The 16,226-nt window shown below is 40.5% G+C and overlaps 1 protein-coding gene across 4 annotated transcripts; it reads left to right on the top strand.

Moving 5' to 3' along the window:
• Positions 1-1,505: 1,505 nt before the first annotated feature.
• rcbtb1 (regulator of chromosome condensation (RCC1) and BTB (POZ) domain containing protein 1) lies at positions 1,506-14,936 on the top strand. 4 transcript variants are annotated; one of them, XM_071908933.2, is made up of 14 exons: positions 1,525-1,579; positions 1,674-1,703; positions 3,392-3,668; positions 4,104-4,254; positions 5,048-5,214; positions 6,715-6,873; positions 7,969-8,076; positions 8,692-8,834; positions 10,620-10,683; positions 11,218-11,344; positions 11,534-11,660; positions 11,912-12,063; positions 12,200-12,330; positions 12,464-14,936. In XM_071908933.2, exons 2-14 carry the CDS (start codon positions 1,687-1,689, stop codon positions 12,602-12,604), a joined length of 1,764 nt encoding a protein of 587 aa, XP_071765034.1. In that variant the 5' UTR covers positions 1,525-1,579; positions 1,674-1,686; the 3' UTR covers positions 12,605-14,936. The 4 variants fall into 4 exon arrangements, with proteins under 4 accessions (XP_078147292.1, XP_071765034.1, XP_071765031.1 ...); XM_071908930.2 differs by having other exon boundaries at positions 10,617-10,683; XM_071908929.2 differs by having other exon boundaries at positions 10,602-10,683.
• The last annotated feature ends 1,290 nt before the right edge of the window (positions 14,937-16,226 follow it).

Genomic DNA, 16,226 nt, shown 5'->3' with positions numbered 1-16,226 from the left:
TGAGCGTTATGGGCCTGAGACAAACCAGTGGACTCTGGCGCAGCTTACGGTGGCCTGTAATGGACACAAGCAATAAAGTCACATTTTCACATTAGAGAGACTAGCTAATTAGAGCAGAGATCCAACAGAAACATCTAGTGAAGAGGTATCACCATGCAAAATACTGGAATAATACTACTGCTTTGACATTTGCTTTTTTGGCTTGAGGGGTAGAGTACAAGTCGCAAGTTGAGTTTTGAAAGATTTATTTCCATATTTTCCACATGCAACCAATTCTACAGTACTGTATGATTCACCAGGACCTTCTATCTGACTCAGTGATCTGTTTTTATAGCCATAATTTGCATTAATGATATTATGCCAATATGACATTCATTGGACTACTTACGAAAAGTAGTGTTAGTTTGACACACCACATTACTTTCAGAACAGTTAAAATATAATTTAAACTCTTTCATTGTATAGTAGTTAGGAGTTTGGCCAAATATAGTTTCAACTTTACTGGGTAAAACTGAAGGTATACTTACAATCTGCCTTTGTATTTCTATGAGACATCATACTTGTAGCCATGGTGTGATACAGTAGCTTGTTTAAATTCTGAAATACAACACATTAATACTAGACCAATGGACTTATAATAGCATTTCCGGTTGTTACATGCAAAACAAAATGTCTAGCTTATTCCACTCAGTATTTGCAGCGTTATTCAAGATGGCACTCAAGTGGAAATAGATGACTTTCATCTCTGCTGAAAAGTGCCATGGATAGAGCTTTTTGTCAGAAATATGGTGCTGTTTCTTTTCATCTCAGTAAAGATTTTGAGGGTCAAGGGAGGCCACACAACAATACTGTCAAATCTCCAAAGTACACCAACTGCAACTGAGAGTTTGCATTCAATATGGAAACTTGATTGTCTTGAATAATAACAAGTTTCCAAATTACTTACAGAATAATTATCTCATGATAAAACCCACCTAAGCGAGCAAAGTCACTGAAAACTTGTCTGTACAACTTCATATTTTTGCTTGTTTTATATGTGTTAATATCTTGATTTGTTTCTGTATCTTTGTATGTTGATTTCTCCTTTGGGATCCAAACACAACCAATGGCTACATCATATTTTGATATCTGACTCGGAGTGATCAGTTCTTAGTTATCTCTTTTTTTCCCAATATGATATCCTGGATTCAAATATATGAAAAACCTTGCTATATAATCTTAAATCACCCGCGCCTTTATTTTGAAAAATGTTAACCGGAAGTCTTGTTCCTTATTTCTGTGACTTTGACACTGGCTGTTTTAGCATTCTATTACTCAAAAAAAACAAAAACATTTACACGTGTTCGACAATAATGGTTTTAGTGTTAGAATAATATTAACAGGAAGTCTTATTTTTATTCCCGTTGGCTTGACACTGGATTGTTTTCGCATCCTCGACTTTAAACGTCTCGACGTGTTCGTCAATAAGGAGTTTATTTTGAAAGATTTGCCGGATTTCTTAGTCATGCTAACTTGACGTAAAGTCAATTAGCCTTCTCTGCTGTTGACAACTTAACACCGGGCAAACGATTTCATTCTGGTAATTTCAGACCACTACATATAGTAGAGGTAGGTGTCTCGCTGGCAGTGGTATTGTCATTAAATGTTGTCATTGTATGTCTCTCTTTTCTCAGTTGACTCGGTGACATGGAGCGATGCTTTAGGTAGGAAGAGCACATGAAAGCGCTTACTAAGCTACTAGCTTCTCCCGTCCATCATAAACTCCCCTACTAGCTAGCTAGCTGTGGTGCCAGCCAAATGGCTAAAATGAAAAGTTTAAACAGACATGTAATAAACGATTTGGTCGTCTCTCCCCTGGCAGAAAGGGGCACCAGCCAGTTAGCTAACTCGGTTGGTTTAATCTAGCTGACAATTAGAAAATTTGCTCGCTCAGAATTGCTGTTCAATGATGCGTGTTTTGGCTAACCCCGATACGTTCTCTTGTATGGAAGGTACAACACACGGAATGCCATTGAAAAATAAGTGAATTTAATGTTGCCTTGCTTGTCGGCTAAGGTACATAGCTAATGAAACATGACTGAAAACCTTTACTAAACTGTCAGGAGCCATAATGCAGTTCGGCATATATACAATATGTCAAACGTCACTTATTCCACTAAAATTTAAAATCATTGAATTGGTTCGCCTGTTATTCCCACAGTAGTCTTCCATCAAAATATACCGTGGTGGGCGGTAGGGAGTTGTGTGAACCTATTCTAAATTGAAATTTTAGTCAAATATATGCTGTTCTGCGGATGATATATAGGCCGAATCGAAGGGCGGACCCTACTGATTCATAAAAGGTCTCGAGTCATGTTTTGAAGTATCTGTTTGCCTCTGAATTTGGCTATATTAAATTGACAGATTTTTTTAATGGAGTTTGGCGTGACGTTCTGCCTATACGAGAAAACGGCACGTCTTGTGGCTCGGCCAGCATCAGCCCTGTTGGAGAGGTCAACAAAATCTATAAAGTATAAATCTGGCTATGAACCTTTATAGATTCCTTAGCAATGATGGCACGCTGATGAAAAGCCTTGACTGAATGCCGTGACTAATAATGAATTGATCCAGGGGTTCTTCAATGTTCTCAAAATTTGAGAAATTGAGTTTTGTTCTGGGAATTAGACACATTCCTGGTCCTGACCCATTGTTTAAGAACCACTGGATTAATCTGTGCATGTTATTTATGAATGTTTGCATCTATGTGTGTGTATATCTATCTGTCTACAGAGTCTGTCTATGAAACTGAATATTATTTTTATAGTCTTGATCTGTTTCATGAGACTCTGTGAGTTGGAAATGTTTGTGCAAAACTCACACTTCGAATGCAAAGAATACTGGTAATACAAGGGTAGGTCATGAATACCGTTTACCAGACAAATGCTGGTGAGTCTTTAGCTGGGACTGGGAATTTTGTCTAAGCAGCAGTGTTTTTTTCTGGTACAATAGTCAAAGTTGCTGCTAAAAAAAAAAAGCAGTCCATTCTGGGACATAGGTTTTTGGTCAAGAAGAGAGAGACCTAACACGTTCTGCTGCATTTTTCTGGTAGAGGAAATCAAAACCTAAAGTGCAAAACAAGAAAGTGGTTCTCCAAAGTAAGAAAGAACCACTGTGTCTCATCTGCATCATCGTATTAAGGTTTTGTCAACGTTTTCAGTCAAAGAACTTTGCTCAAGAAAAGGAAAAAAGAAGCGCTTTTGTCTTGAGAAAAGTCCTTTGATGAAAAACGCTGACCAAACTACAACAAAAGATGCAGAGGTTAGGCTGTGTGTGTGTGTCTGTGTCTGTGTGTGTGTGAGAGAGAGAGACTTGTTTCTTATTTGTTCACATCTACCTCCTGTCCTATCTGAAGTGTCAGCGGGGACAGCTCTGCTCCTTTCTCCCCTGCTCCTCCCTCCTCCTCCTCCTCTCCTCCTTCTCCTCCTCCTCCCGTTCTTCCTCCTCTTCCCCTCTCGGCCCCGACTCCTCCTCCCCGCCAAGGGAGGCCGAGGTTCTCGGGAGCCATGGTGGACGTCAGCAAGTGGCCCCTGTTCACCTTGCTGAGCCCTCAGGAATTAGCCGCCGTCCGACAGGCCTGCATCTTCGGAACCTCTGCCAACGAAGCCATCTACATCACGCATGAAGATGAGGTGAGGGGTGTGTGTGTGTGTGTGTGTGTGTGTGTGTGTGTGTGTGTGTGTGTGTGTGTGTGTGTGTGTGGGTCCTTCAAAAGTCTGAAAAAGTCATGGATTATCTAAATTTAAGGCCTTAAAAGCCTAAAAGCCTTATTAAAATGTCTTAAATATAGTTATTAGCGTGTTCCCCAAACCAACTGGTCATCAAGTGTGTGTTCCCCAAATCCAACTGGTTGTCAAGTGTGTGAAGTGTGTGATCATCTATGAAGAAAGAAAACAATCTGTGCATGGCAGTCGTTAAGTGTGTGATGTCTGATGTTTTCATGTCTGTTCAGCTTTAGTTCCACACTGTCTCTAGTTTGTCTTGGGTCGTTCTCAACTCAACTCAGTTCTCAGTTCATTATCTAGCTGTGCATGTATGTGTTAATATGTGTGTTTATTATTTTCCAGGTCTTTGTGTTTGGGCTGAACTGCAGTAACTGCCTGGGTACAGGAGACAGCCTAAGCACCATTGTGCCAAAGAAACTAGACTTCCTGCGGGGGAAGAAGGTGGTCAGCCTGAGCTATGGCAGCGGACCGCACGTCCTGCTGGCTACTGAGAGTACGTTGACTATTAGTAAATACATACATTTTCTTTGTATTGGAATTGCACTCTTTATCCATCCATTTAGTTGATAATAAGCTTAAATTCCTAGCCAACAATAGTAGGGAAAGAGCGAGGGTCAATGCCGCAGCACTCAGACAAAGGATGCATTAGTCATGGATGGGTGGGTAAAAACACAGGAAGATAAACAGGTTGTTCTAGAGCGAGACCGTCCGTAACTGAGAAGCCACAGGTTTATTTGGTATTTTTAGTGTAAAATCTGGGTAAAGTGCTCTTCACTATCCAAGTGGAGTGGCAATTTGTGTGGAAATTTATGTGAAAGTATAAAATTCCCAAAACAGAAAATTCTAGTTTGCAAAAGTATTCACCTCCTTTACTGACTTGGGACAAATCTCAAACATGTCTCAAACATTTCATAATACATATTTACATGGACATTTTCTTTTCAAAATTTCAAAATTGAGGTACAGAGGATGAACTATCAGTGCACAATGCACAAAAGCCCAATGCACCATCCTCTATACTTGAATACATAGTGGTGGAAGGATGGTGATTTTGTAGCACAGAAAAATATGCCAAAATTGTGGAGTGAATACTTTTTCTAGCCAGTAGCTACATTAACATATAGGCAACTTGTTTGCAGTCTTTTCTATTTTAAAAACTACTTTGGCAGATACGAAATCGGCTGGTGAAATTCTGGATTCCCAAGCTGCTATGAACAGGTGACAAAGCCGTTCAGACTCGTCTGATCTCGACCTGGTCTGTCATCTTTTGTGTCGATTTGTCGCAGATGGAGAACTTTTTGCTTGGGGCCACAACGGCTACAGCCAGCTGGGGAACGGGACTACCAACCAGGGAGTGTCCCCGGTGCTGGTGACCACCAACCTCCAGAACAAGAAAGTGAGAGAGGTGGCCTGTGGCTCGCATCACTCCATGGCCCTCACTCACGATGGGGAGGTGATTATTATGAACATAAGACGCATAACACACACAAAATGTTGGAACGGCATTAAAACAAATGCTTTTGAAAGAACTCTAACAGACTGAATCCTCTATATTTTGATTTTTGAAGAGATACTGAATTTAATATTGAATTTTGAAGGTACCAGTCCTTCCCATGTGGTTTCTAAGTATTTTCAGCTATGATTTTATCAAGGCCTCTCCATACTAATCCTCTAACAGCACTGTGTCTGGCATTTAGAGAGGCTTAGTCGATAAAATCACCAGTGTGGGAGGGATTTGTATGAACAAAGGGGTCGAAGAAACTTTAAAGAGTACACAACAACCTGTAACACACAAACATAGGACTGAAATAGATTTAAATTCAGATAAATTTCCGCTTATGAGTTGGATAGGCTGGGAAAACCTTGACTTGGCTCTCCTTCCTCCCACCTAGCTAGCGTCACTGTGTAAGGCTAAGCAGCTTATTTTGAACCCAAAGGCATTAAAGCTAATTAGGCTATGTGTGTGTGTGTGTGTGTGTGTGTGTGTGGCAAGCAGGAAGGGCTGTTACCATGCAGAAGTTTCCTAACTGTAGTATTACAATAACGTTTCGCAGTTTTGCGGTAATATCGCAGTATCTTGAGTTGAACGCAATTAAACGAGCAGAATACAATACAATTAATGAACTGTTCCACACACAGCCACTGTGATTGTAGTAGTCGTCTTCGGGTGTGTGAACATTCCTTAAACGGCTTGTTTTGACAAGTCTGATTTAATCTGTCTATGAGTTGGAGTGTGTGTGTGTCTGTTAGGCGGGTGAGGGTTCATCCTGGGTTGACAGGTAATCAGCTCAGGTGACAACCCTTAATAGTGAATGTGTGTTTATGGGCTGTCCTAGAAGCACCTCAAAGCTAGAAAGGATTTTGAGAGTTTGTCAGATTGGTCTCGGATTAAAAAGTAGACACGTTAGGATTAGGGCGTCAGGTTTGGGCAAGGCTTCTAGTGGTTAGGGTTGAGTCAAATAGATTTTCAAGCTGTCTGTATGATCATACATAATGCTAATGAGAGACGATGCTGTAACTTCTTCAAATCTATCAATGCACAGTGTCCACGGGTCCTTACATAATCTAAATTGAAGTCCTTGAAAAACCCTTTAAAATGTCTTAAATATAGTTTTTCGAGGTCTATGTTTTCACCATGTAATAACAGGTTTAGTTTTTCTTATAGTATTTCTTATAGTTTTTCTATTTCTTACTATTCATTTTCAAGTGTTCTTTATCTTATGCTGCCCGTTTATAGTTGCAGAACTTTCTTTAGCTGTGCTAATCAGAAATGAAAAAAATGTGTCTTTTGGTTTCTCTTGATCTTAAATCTTATTCCAGGTAGCATTAAAAAAAAAAGTCTTAAAAAGTCTTACATTTGACTTGAAACCTGCAAATACCTTTTAATACAAATGTGTGTGTTTGTGTTTTTGTTCCTCTTCCTGTGTCCTGACCTGCCTGCCTGCCCCTCCAGGCCTTTGCATGGGGTTACAATAACTGCGGCCAGGTCGGCTCAGGCTCCACGGCCAACCAGCCCAGCCCCAGAAGAGTCTCCAGCTCCCTGCAGGGCAAGAATGTGGTGGGCATCACATGTGGACAGACGTCCTCCATGGCCGTGGTCGACAACGGAGAGGTAGGACGGCCGGATGGACGATTATATTAGATGAAACTTGAAGGATCCTCGTAAGGAAATTGGGTCATTGCAGCAACAGATAACAGCATACAGCAAAGCAAAATAGGATATAGTAAAAATATGAGAAAAAATATGAAAAATATGTGATTTCATAGCATATACAGTGGGGTCCAAAAGTCTGAGTCTGAGTTTTTTACTGAAAACTGATACAAATCAAATTTTGAAGGCCAAATTGTTCTCTTGAGTTCTGAAAAACTAAACCTAAACCTTTCTAAACCTTTGGCATGGCATACCAAAATTTCACTGTTGAAGACTGGAAGAAAGTCTTGTTTACACATGAATCAAAGTTTGAACTTTACGGTTGCGATCGGAAAAGCTTGTGTGAGGCGACGGCCGCATGAGAGCTTAATGCAACAGTGCATAAAACCTACAGTCACACATGGTGGTGGAAATATTCAGGCGTGGAGATGTTTCGCCAGTTCTGGAGTTGGTGACTTGCACAGGATCAACTACACATTGACCAAAGAGAAGCACCACTCTATTCTGCAGAGGCATGTAATCCCCTTGAAGTTGTGTGGAAAATGATTCATTTTCCATCAGGACAATGAGCCTAAACATTGAAGCTTTCCCTCCACAGTCACCAGACTTCAACCCCACTGAACATCTTTGGGAACATTTGAAAAGGGAAAAGGCAAAACATACTGTAACATCACAAGACACTCTCTGGGAAGAAAAAACAAATTCCTTGATTTTAGACATAATGTTGAGGTTTTTTCCAGTATTTTATCATGTTTAAAGAAATATTTCACTTTGGTAAAACTGACATTTTTAGGTATCTAAAAAAACAAACACATTTTTGACATACAATACACACTTACCTCTACTATTACCTCTGCAAAGTGGACAGAGGTAATAATTTTTAATTCTGTGTCAGGGTCGACTTTCCAAGAAGATTACTGAATACTGGCGGATGCCCAAGGCAGCTAATGCTGGAGCTTCACCTCACTTGAACTCCTGTGGAGGTTTGCTTGCTAGAGAATGGCAATGTTCTACCAATGGAAATATCACTTTAATGTGTGTGTGTGTGTGTTTTAGGTGTACGGCTGGGGCTACAATGGTAACGGCCAGCTAGGTGTCGGTAACAACGGAAACCAACTAACCCCCTGCCGTCTTGCTGCACTCCAAGGGCTGTGTATTCAACAGGTAACACACACACAGACACACAAAATCCCAATGTGTGTAGAAACGCATTCAAAAGAAAATTGGTTAGAATGAAAATTAAAAACAGAAGAGACAACACAAGATTGTGTTGTGAACTGGGCAAAATCAAAACGGTTACACAAAAGTAAGCCTATAAAAGTAAGTTTTAAAAAGTGATTTTAAAGATGATAAGTAACAGCAAAATCATCTTTAGTCTTGCGTCTAGACTGAGGACATATAACATACAGGAAAGTTTACTGGCTAGAAAGATACCTGCTCATAATGTTACAAGCATTAACTGGACACTTCCCACTTCCTCTTCCTTGGCTTTTCGCTGTCATTCACCACTCATTGTTTCTTTAGAGATTTAGAGAAGTCGTAAATTGCACACTTCTTGTTGTCCATAACGCAACTTCTTCTATACGTGGTTCACTTTTACTCACTCTACCAACCTGTCGCTCCAACCAAGAGATTAAAGTCCTGAACCCTCACACACTATAAGATCATTTGAATGACGCCACAAACTAGCGCCGACTCGGTCCAGCGTTGAAAATGAGTTGCCTAAAACTCGTGCAGTGTGTCCCCAGCTTTACTAGCTCCCCTCTCTACGGTTTCCAGATCGTATCGGGCTACGCCCACTGCCTGGCGCTAACAGATGAAGGGCTGCTGTACGCCTGGGGAGCCAATACCTACGGCCAGCTGGGAACTGGCAACAAGATCAACCAGCTCAGTCCTGTACACATCATGGCTGAGAAGGACAGGTAGGAGACAGAAGGGAGAGAGGACCACTGAAGAAAAACATCCTTTCTCTTTCTCTTTCCTTTCCTTTCCTTTCCTTCTCTTTGGTTCTCTTTCTCCCTTTTCTTTCATTCTTCCTTTTGTCCTTCCTTCCTTCCCTCCTTCAATCAGTTGACCAAACCCCACTAAGTGAATGGCTAACATGGTTGATAACCGTCTCTGCTGCCATTGCCTTTCATTGTTGACTTAGTCATTTGTGGTTTTGTTTGGAGTTGCCTGTGAACCAAAGTGTACACACTCACACGTGCCTGTCTCCAGACTACGAGGGCTGGACCTCAATTTGAACCTGAATACAAAACAATAAAACCATAAACCCCACACACATGCACACAGTCTGGGCCTGCTTGCAGAACTGGGCTAAAAATACATAAAGCCTTTTGGCAGTAATGCTTATTACAATCAATCAGTGTTATATCAGTAATACTGACTGTTAAAGAACTGATCAGCACTCCCACAGTAACAGGTTTCATACATATAGGCCTTGAGCTAAACAGTGCTCACATACATTTTAAAAGCATGTTTAATTTATCTGATCTTAAAAGTGATGCGTCCACTTTTAGATTGTATACATTAAATGCCAGGAGAAATCAAGCACAACTTCAATGAAACTTTTGAATGCACATTTCCATCTGTTGTTGTGGATGGCAGCATAACATTAAACCACAGTGGTTTGGACCCATCAGCTTTCACTGGCGACATTGTCACAGAGAGTGAACAGTAAACCAACGCCTACAAGATAAACAGTAAAAATGTCAGACATGAATTAAAACAGTTACAGGCAAATGCGTGTAAGTAAAAAGTAATTATATGAAAAGTTGTTGATGAACCTATTGTCTGTATTATACAAAGTTATTGATTGTGACTATGGTTGTTAACTATTTATGTTGACAAAGCCTTGTTGCTTTGTGGAAGACAAGCCTTTCTATTAGGAGAGTAGACAGGCAAGTTTCACCCCATCCTGTTAGACTTTGACTTCCTGTTTCCTGTCCTCACTTCCTCCCTCTGAACCCCGACTTCCGGTCATGGTCTTAAAGGGTTGTTAGTGGGCAGAAGAGCCTCTTGAACATGTTCTTCCGCTCCATAAACAAAGACTGTAGAGCAAGTCCTACTGCAGCCAAAACACTGTTCACTCCAGTGTTCACTTCTCTGTCTCTGTTCTCTGTCTGACACAAGGGTGGCAGGGTTTTCCTTCCAGTGGCTATAAAAAAGTATTCACCCCCCTTGATGTTTTGCACTTTTTGTTGTGCTACCAAAATAGTTCAGAATACATCTATTTGGGATTGCTAGGAAGTCTTATACCAGGTCTCTTCAATACATCTTAATGGGATTTTAGGGTTGGTAGATATAGGGTGCAGTGCGAATACCTGATGGCATTTGAGTCCAGTTCCTAAGGTTTCAAAGATGGAAACAAGCTATCATCCCTCCGTCAATATATATAACAGTACAGATCAATTTTGAAAAGAATTTTATACCAGAAATCCCAGATAATTGTATTTTGATCTAATTTTGTAGCACAAGAAAATGTGCAAAAAACACTTGTCGGGCTACTTTTTGGGGTGAAATTGGTTGTAAAATTGATTTGAAGTGGCATGAAAATGGTCTTAAAAAGTCCTAAATTTAAGTTGCAAAAACCTGTAGTCAAGTGTGTGGGTGTATAGGAAGGCAGTGATGAATTGTGATTGTGACGTAGAGGCGCTATTTTTACTGTGTGCCTTTACTTTAACACACAGCCCTCTCTCATGCAGCAGGGTTGTAGAGATCGCTGCCTGCCATTCAACACATACCTCAGCAGCCAAGACCCAAAGCGGACAGGTATGTGTGTGTTTAGCTCACTCTTGTCCACATTTGTAGAAGTGTGTGTGTGTCTCTGCATGTGTTTTGTGTCTTTCTAGTCTTCATAGGTTAAACAATGACCACAGCTACAAAAAAACATAACAACACGTAAATGCAATGACATTTTATTTTCCTTGCACATTTTATTCATTCATTTAAGTGTTCTGTGATGTTTTTGTAAATTAATTCTGCATGTGAAGGCCTATAACGCAGAGTTTCCCCTGCCACTGAATAGGTGCAGTGGGTCCCCCTGCCTTAAAGAGCTGGTAACCCACCTAAAACAATGTCAAGGGTTTTAGTGTCCCATGATGGTCTAAATGCTGTTTCAGAGGCTTTTCCACCCCTGACAAGAATACAATTCTGGCAGACTGAATCCTGAACACTGAATCCTTGTATGTTTTTTGGCATGAAAATGTGCTCAATTTAAAGATACAGAATATCAGTACAAAATATATCAGTCCAACCCTAATGCTGATTATGCTGATGATGATCGTTGTGATCCCTGTGCTCCAGGTGTATATGTGGGGCCAGTGTCGGGGCCAGTCCATCGTCATGCCACACCTCACCCACTTCACCACCACCGATGACGTCTTCGCCTGCTTCGCCACGCCCTCCGTCATGTGGAGGCTGCTGTCCATGGGTGAGGGAGGGAGGGAGGGGGGCATTGTATGTGCTTGGCATTATGATTATCTGGTTCTGAAGAAGGCGTTCGACAATTAATTCTGTGTTATTGTAAAAGTAAAGGTATTAGATCAATATATTGCAATACAAAAAACATGGAGATAGGGTGGAGGGTAAGTCTGTTCTATTCTATTCTATTCTATTCCAGAGCACGATGACTTCCTGACAGTTGCCCAGGCTCTGAGGAAAGAGTTTGACAGTCCGGAGACGGCCGACCTCAAGTTCAGCGTCGACGGCAAATACATCCACGTCCACAAAGCCGTGCTGAAGATCAGGTCGGTGTGTGTGTATGTGTTCATAGGCAGCATAAATAAAGGTTGAAGAATAATAGCAATGAAAGATTCATAGTATAGTATAATCTGAGTTTATCCAATGGGCTTTTGAAAGGGGTTCATCATCCCAAGAGTTGGGAGAATTTTCACAACCCATAGAGGAGCATGGAATCCTTTTAACTGAAGTTCAAACATCAAAATCACCAAAATCAGAGTGTTTGTTTCTTCACTGTTTGTTTGTTTGTTGTGCCTAGGTGTGAGCATTTCCGTTCCATGTTCCAGTCCCATTGGACGGAGGATCTGCAGGAGGTGATCGCGATCGACCAGTTCTCTTATCCCGTCTACCGATCCTTCCTGCAGTTTCTATACACAGACACTGTAGACCTTCCACCTGAGGACGCTATCGGTTAGCACGCACACACACTTTTGCAAACATGTTCTCTCTCTCACACACGTATCTAGCATAGACAGACGGTTACTAACAATATAGAGTGCATGGACACCTACGTATCTGACTCTGTGTGTGTGTGTGTGCGCTGCAGGCCTATTGGACCTGGCCACCTCCTACTGCGAGAACCGTCTGAAGCGTCTCTGTCAGCAGATCATCAAGAGAGGCATCACCGTGGAAAACGCTTTCGCCCTGCTGTCCGCTGCCGTGCGATACGACGCAGAGGTACCACACACACACACACACACACATCTGTACACAACAATAATTTTGGTATATAATTTGTATTTTGCTGCTGTGGGACGGAGGGAAATTGGATGTAATCTAACCGTGTCTCATGTTCTCTCTGTGTATCCAGGACCTGGAGGAGTTCTGTTTTCGGTTTTGCGTGAACCACCTGACCCAGGTGACTCAGACCGGGGCTTTCTGGCAGGTGGACGGAGGGATGCTCAAAGAGTTCATCAGCAGAGCCAGCCGCTGCGGAGCCTTCAAGAACTGAGCTCCCACACTTCCCGGGACCCTTGGAAATATGTAAAAAAAAACAAAAAAAAGAATATATATGTAATATTTATCTATATATTCTGACCGAGACGCGAGCGGACAGGGTTATGGACCAAGTTTAGCAGCTGGGTCACTGAGGAACATAGAGGCTCCTGAAAGCTCTGTTGTCCTGATCACATTCCTGTTGATGCAACCCATGAGGAGGAGGAGGAGCCTCTTCTTCACCTGCTGCTTCACGCATTTGAACTACAATGAGGCGCGCTTGATTTATCTCAGTAGACGCACAAGCAGCGTCAGAAGTGAAATCAGCTACTGCTCAAGTTTTTCCAGTATTGAAGATATATTGAACTACTTTCTTTTCATTGTGCTGACACCAGGCTGAAGGAGTTTATCTGTGTACCAGCTGCTGTGGATCTTTTCCCCCCTAGCACCCCTGGGTGCCTGGACTTCACGTACCCATGGATCTGATATCAGCGCTTTGGCCGTTTCCTGTGGAGCTGCTGGTTACAAAGTCAACCGTGGCGTCTTTTTCCTTCACACTACATCAAATTCTTGACTATTATATACTTGAAAACCTTCTGGAAAAGTCCATGCGGAGAGACCAAAGAAAAGACCTGGAAGGAAAAGGCAACAAGGAAAGTTGAATCCTCATATCTTCGAGTCACATCCATTCTACATTTATTTGGGCTCTTCCATTTTGAGCTGACATTACCTTTTCGAAGCCAAAGTAGCAGTTAATTGAGTCGAGCGTTCAGTTTCTCTATCCTCTTTTTGATATTGTCAGGTGAGAAGTCTCATTTTAAAGTTGCAGTCATTTCAGATCATACTGTGAATCGTCCATGGTCACTTTGGTTGTGATTTTAGTTGTTATATGAAGTGATTGGAGTTCAAATCCATTGTCGGGGATGTGCAGCATTTTCCATTTGTTCTTTTAGTCCGCTTTTATTCAGCATCCTCCTTAAAAAAAAAAAAAGGTTGGATCTACGTTCTGCTCTGCTTAAACTTCCTGTTTATAGCATTTTAAGAAGCCACTGTTGCTTAGTGCTTGATTTTCAATACCACGATAAGTAGAAATCATAAAAAGAGGTGGAAGGGAACAATTTGACAAGAAAATTGAAGAAAATGAGAAAATGGGTTGAGACTTGGAGTTACGTAAGGAATGACAAACTTGTTAGAAAGTCTACAAAAGCCACACTTAACATCCAACGCACTGTTACTTTATTAGCAACTTTTTTCCTCTTTACTTTTAGTGCCAGTTTGACGAAACATACTATTCCTAGAGTGTAAGCACTTTACATTCCTTATTACAACAAATTGGCCCAAGCTGACTATATTTTCAGTCACCCTGCATACTTTACCTGTGATTGCCAACCTTTTTGGTGCCAACGCAAAGACAAAAAAAAGAATGAGAGACTGCCACGACGCACCAAAATATTGTTTGAGAATGTCATGCAAAGCCTCATATGGTCATACAAGATGAGCTGCAAACGCATTGAGACCAAACTGATACAATAGAGGAAGGTTGGATTCTGGGTAAATGTATTTGACCATGATTTTCTCACAAGTCAAAGCAAAATAAGCAGAAGTCAGGTTATAGCAGCATTATTCTATTGTTTTTCTATAGTTTGGTCCCTATGGTAGATACATTGGTGGGGAAAATGCACTGAAACTACAAAAGATGCTGTGTATGCTAAAGCAATATAAGCACTTGCACAGTAGATACAAGGAGAGTTATGGGTCAATTCAGCTGGCAGCATGCAAGGTGAGATCAGTTTCTGTTTCTTCTGTTCACTTTCTATTTCTTTCTTGCATGATGCAGCAAAACACGACAGAAACTGAAACTGCATATTTAAATATTTGTAGTTTGTCCAGGATCATTTTCTGTGGCACTGATGCTTTAGTGGAGTGCCAGAGTAAATTAGACAGGTTTACACTTTTCCTCTTGTGTTTTATATTGAACAAAATGATAACAAGCAAACTGGAAAAATAAGATTTTTTTTTGCATACTGTATCTGGAAATTGTTTTATTTTATATTGTGCTTTTGTAAACTCTTATTTACATAGTTCCAGTTTATAGCATCAACTTGAGTGCAATGCTTTAAAACCGATAGCATAACTTAATGGTTGTACTTTGAGGTGACCAACTTTGAAATCATATGATTTTTTTTTATGACTGCTTTGTTGCTTACTGAGTTATTGTTCTGTTACATGACTGTTACAGATTATTTGCTGGTGCAAATGGGAAAATAGTTATTGCTTTTACATTCTACTTTTTATTTTTTGATATTCAGTTATGGGATGACATGTTTCTGAAGTTTAAAGTAAATTGATGCAATAAATAACTGCAAACTGATTTGTTTCCATTCGTTTATATATCTTTTATACTGCGGCAATTCCCTCTTTCTAAATTCATTCTTATTTTGTACATACAACTTTACACTTATATATTCATACACATACAGTCAATTATTTAAATGAGCCATGTTTAAGCCACAGTGAATAGATATCTTAAATATTTTACATATCATCGATGGACTAAAGTCTGTTACTGTATTTTCATTGCTGTAATTTAATTTTAATTTTAATTTCGATGTGCTTTATTAGCATGAAAGTATGACAACAATATTGCAAAAAGTATAAAAGGTGAAACATGAGCATGGTCTTGACTCAAGGCTTCATAGACTTACGTACATGATAATGCAGTAGTGTGCTGCCATCTAGCGGGAAAAATGGGTATTACAACAAATAAGGCTGCATCAAGCTGGCAAGAGTTAGCCAGGGTAAGACAGGAAGTAAGGCGGTCTGCTTTCAAAATAGAATGCCAGCTTTGAAAAAAAATTGCGGAAATGAGTATTAGGGTGTACAAAATTACACAAATAGTACAACAATATTCAGCTTAAGTCATTCCATCAAATGCGGAGTGAAGCTGTAGCTTTAAAATAAATACTAAAGCCAAAGAGAACCTGCCTTAAGGAAGGAAACATTGAGGTTAAAAATGTATATAAAGAAAAGTCCATTTTAACCCATAGCCTATTAACAGCATGTTGGCCCTGGTGTCAAGTCAGCCCTCCACTGAAATGCTGTGTGACTTCCACTTACACTGTTTGGTGTTTGAGTCTTTGTGAACTTCAACAGCCTAACATACTGGAGATCAGATAACAAGCTGACTGACGTACTGTGAGAAATTGTGGAATGTGAAACAATTGTTACACTATAGGCTATTCACTCAACAACAGTGTTATCTTGATCGAATAACAATGTGATCACAAATGATGATGATTGTTATGTTTCTAAAAGTTTAATATTGTTACTAAAATACTAAAGTTTTAAGATTTTTGTGTTTTTCCTCTACAGACAACACATAATTAACCAAGTATCAAATATAACATAAATAGAAGGAAACCCCCATAATCTAGATTAGATGGCAACACTCACCGAAGCCTGGGAACCCACCGCTCCCCTCATCACCACCAAACCACCACAGCAACAGCTTCCACCTCACATTCTGCACCTGATAAGAAAACACAAACTCAGACAGAAATTCATAAATACAGATCCCCCTCTAGCAAAACAGAGATGAACCACAATGACACCGTTCCTACTCTGCTATTCCAAGGTCA

Source organism: Centroberyx gerrardi, chromosome 21, assembly GCF_048128805.1.
Source record: "Centroberyx gerrardi isolate f3 chromosome 21, fCenGer3.hap1.cur.20231027, whole genome shotgun sequence".
Lineage (NCBI taxonomy): Eukaryota > Metazoa > Chordata > Actinopteri > Beryciformes > Berycidae > Centroberyx > Centroberyx gerrardi.
The sequence above is the reverse complement of the archived record's forward strand: the minus strand, read 5'-3'. Positions and strand labels throughout refer to the sequence as shown.

Coding starts and splice junctions, on each gene's coding strand:
- rcbtb1 (XM_071908929.2), top strand. Junction 3,669..4,103: donor ACATCACGCATGAAGATGAG/GTGAGGGGTGTG, acceptor ATTATTTTCCAG/GTCTTTGTGTTTGGGCTGAA. Junction 12,331..12,463: donor CCGTGCGATACGACGCAGAG/GTACCACACACA, acceptor CTGTGTATCCAG/GACCTGGAGGAGTTCTGTTT.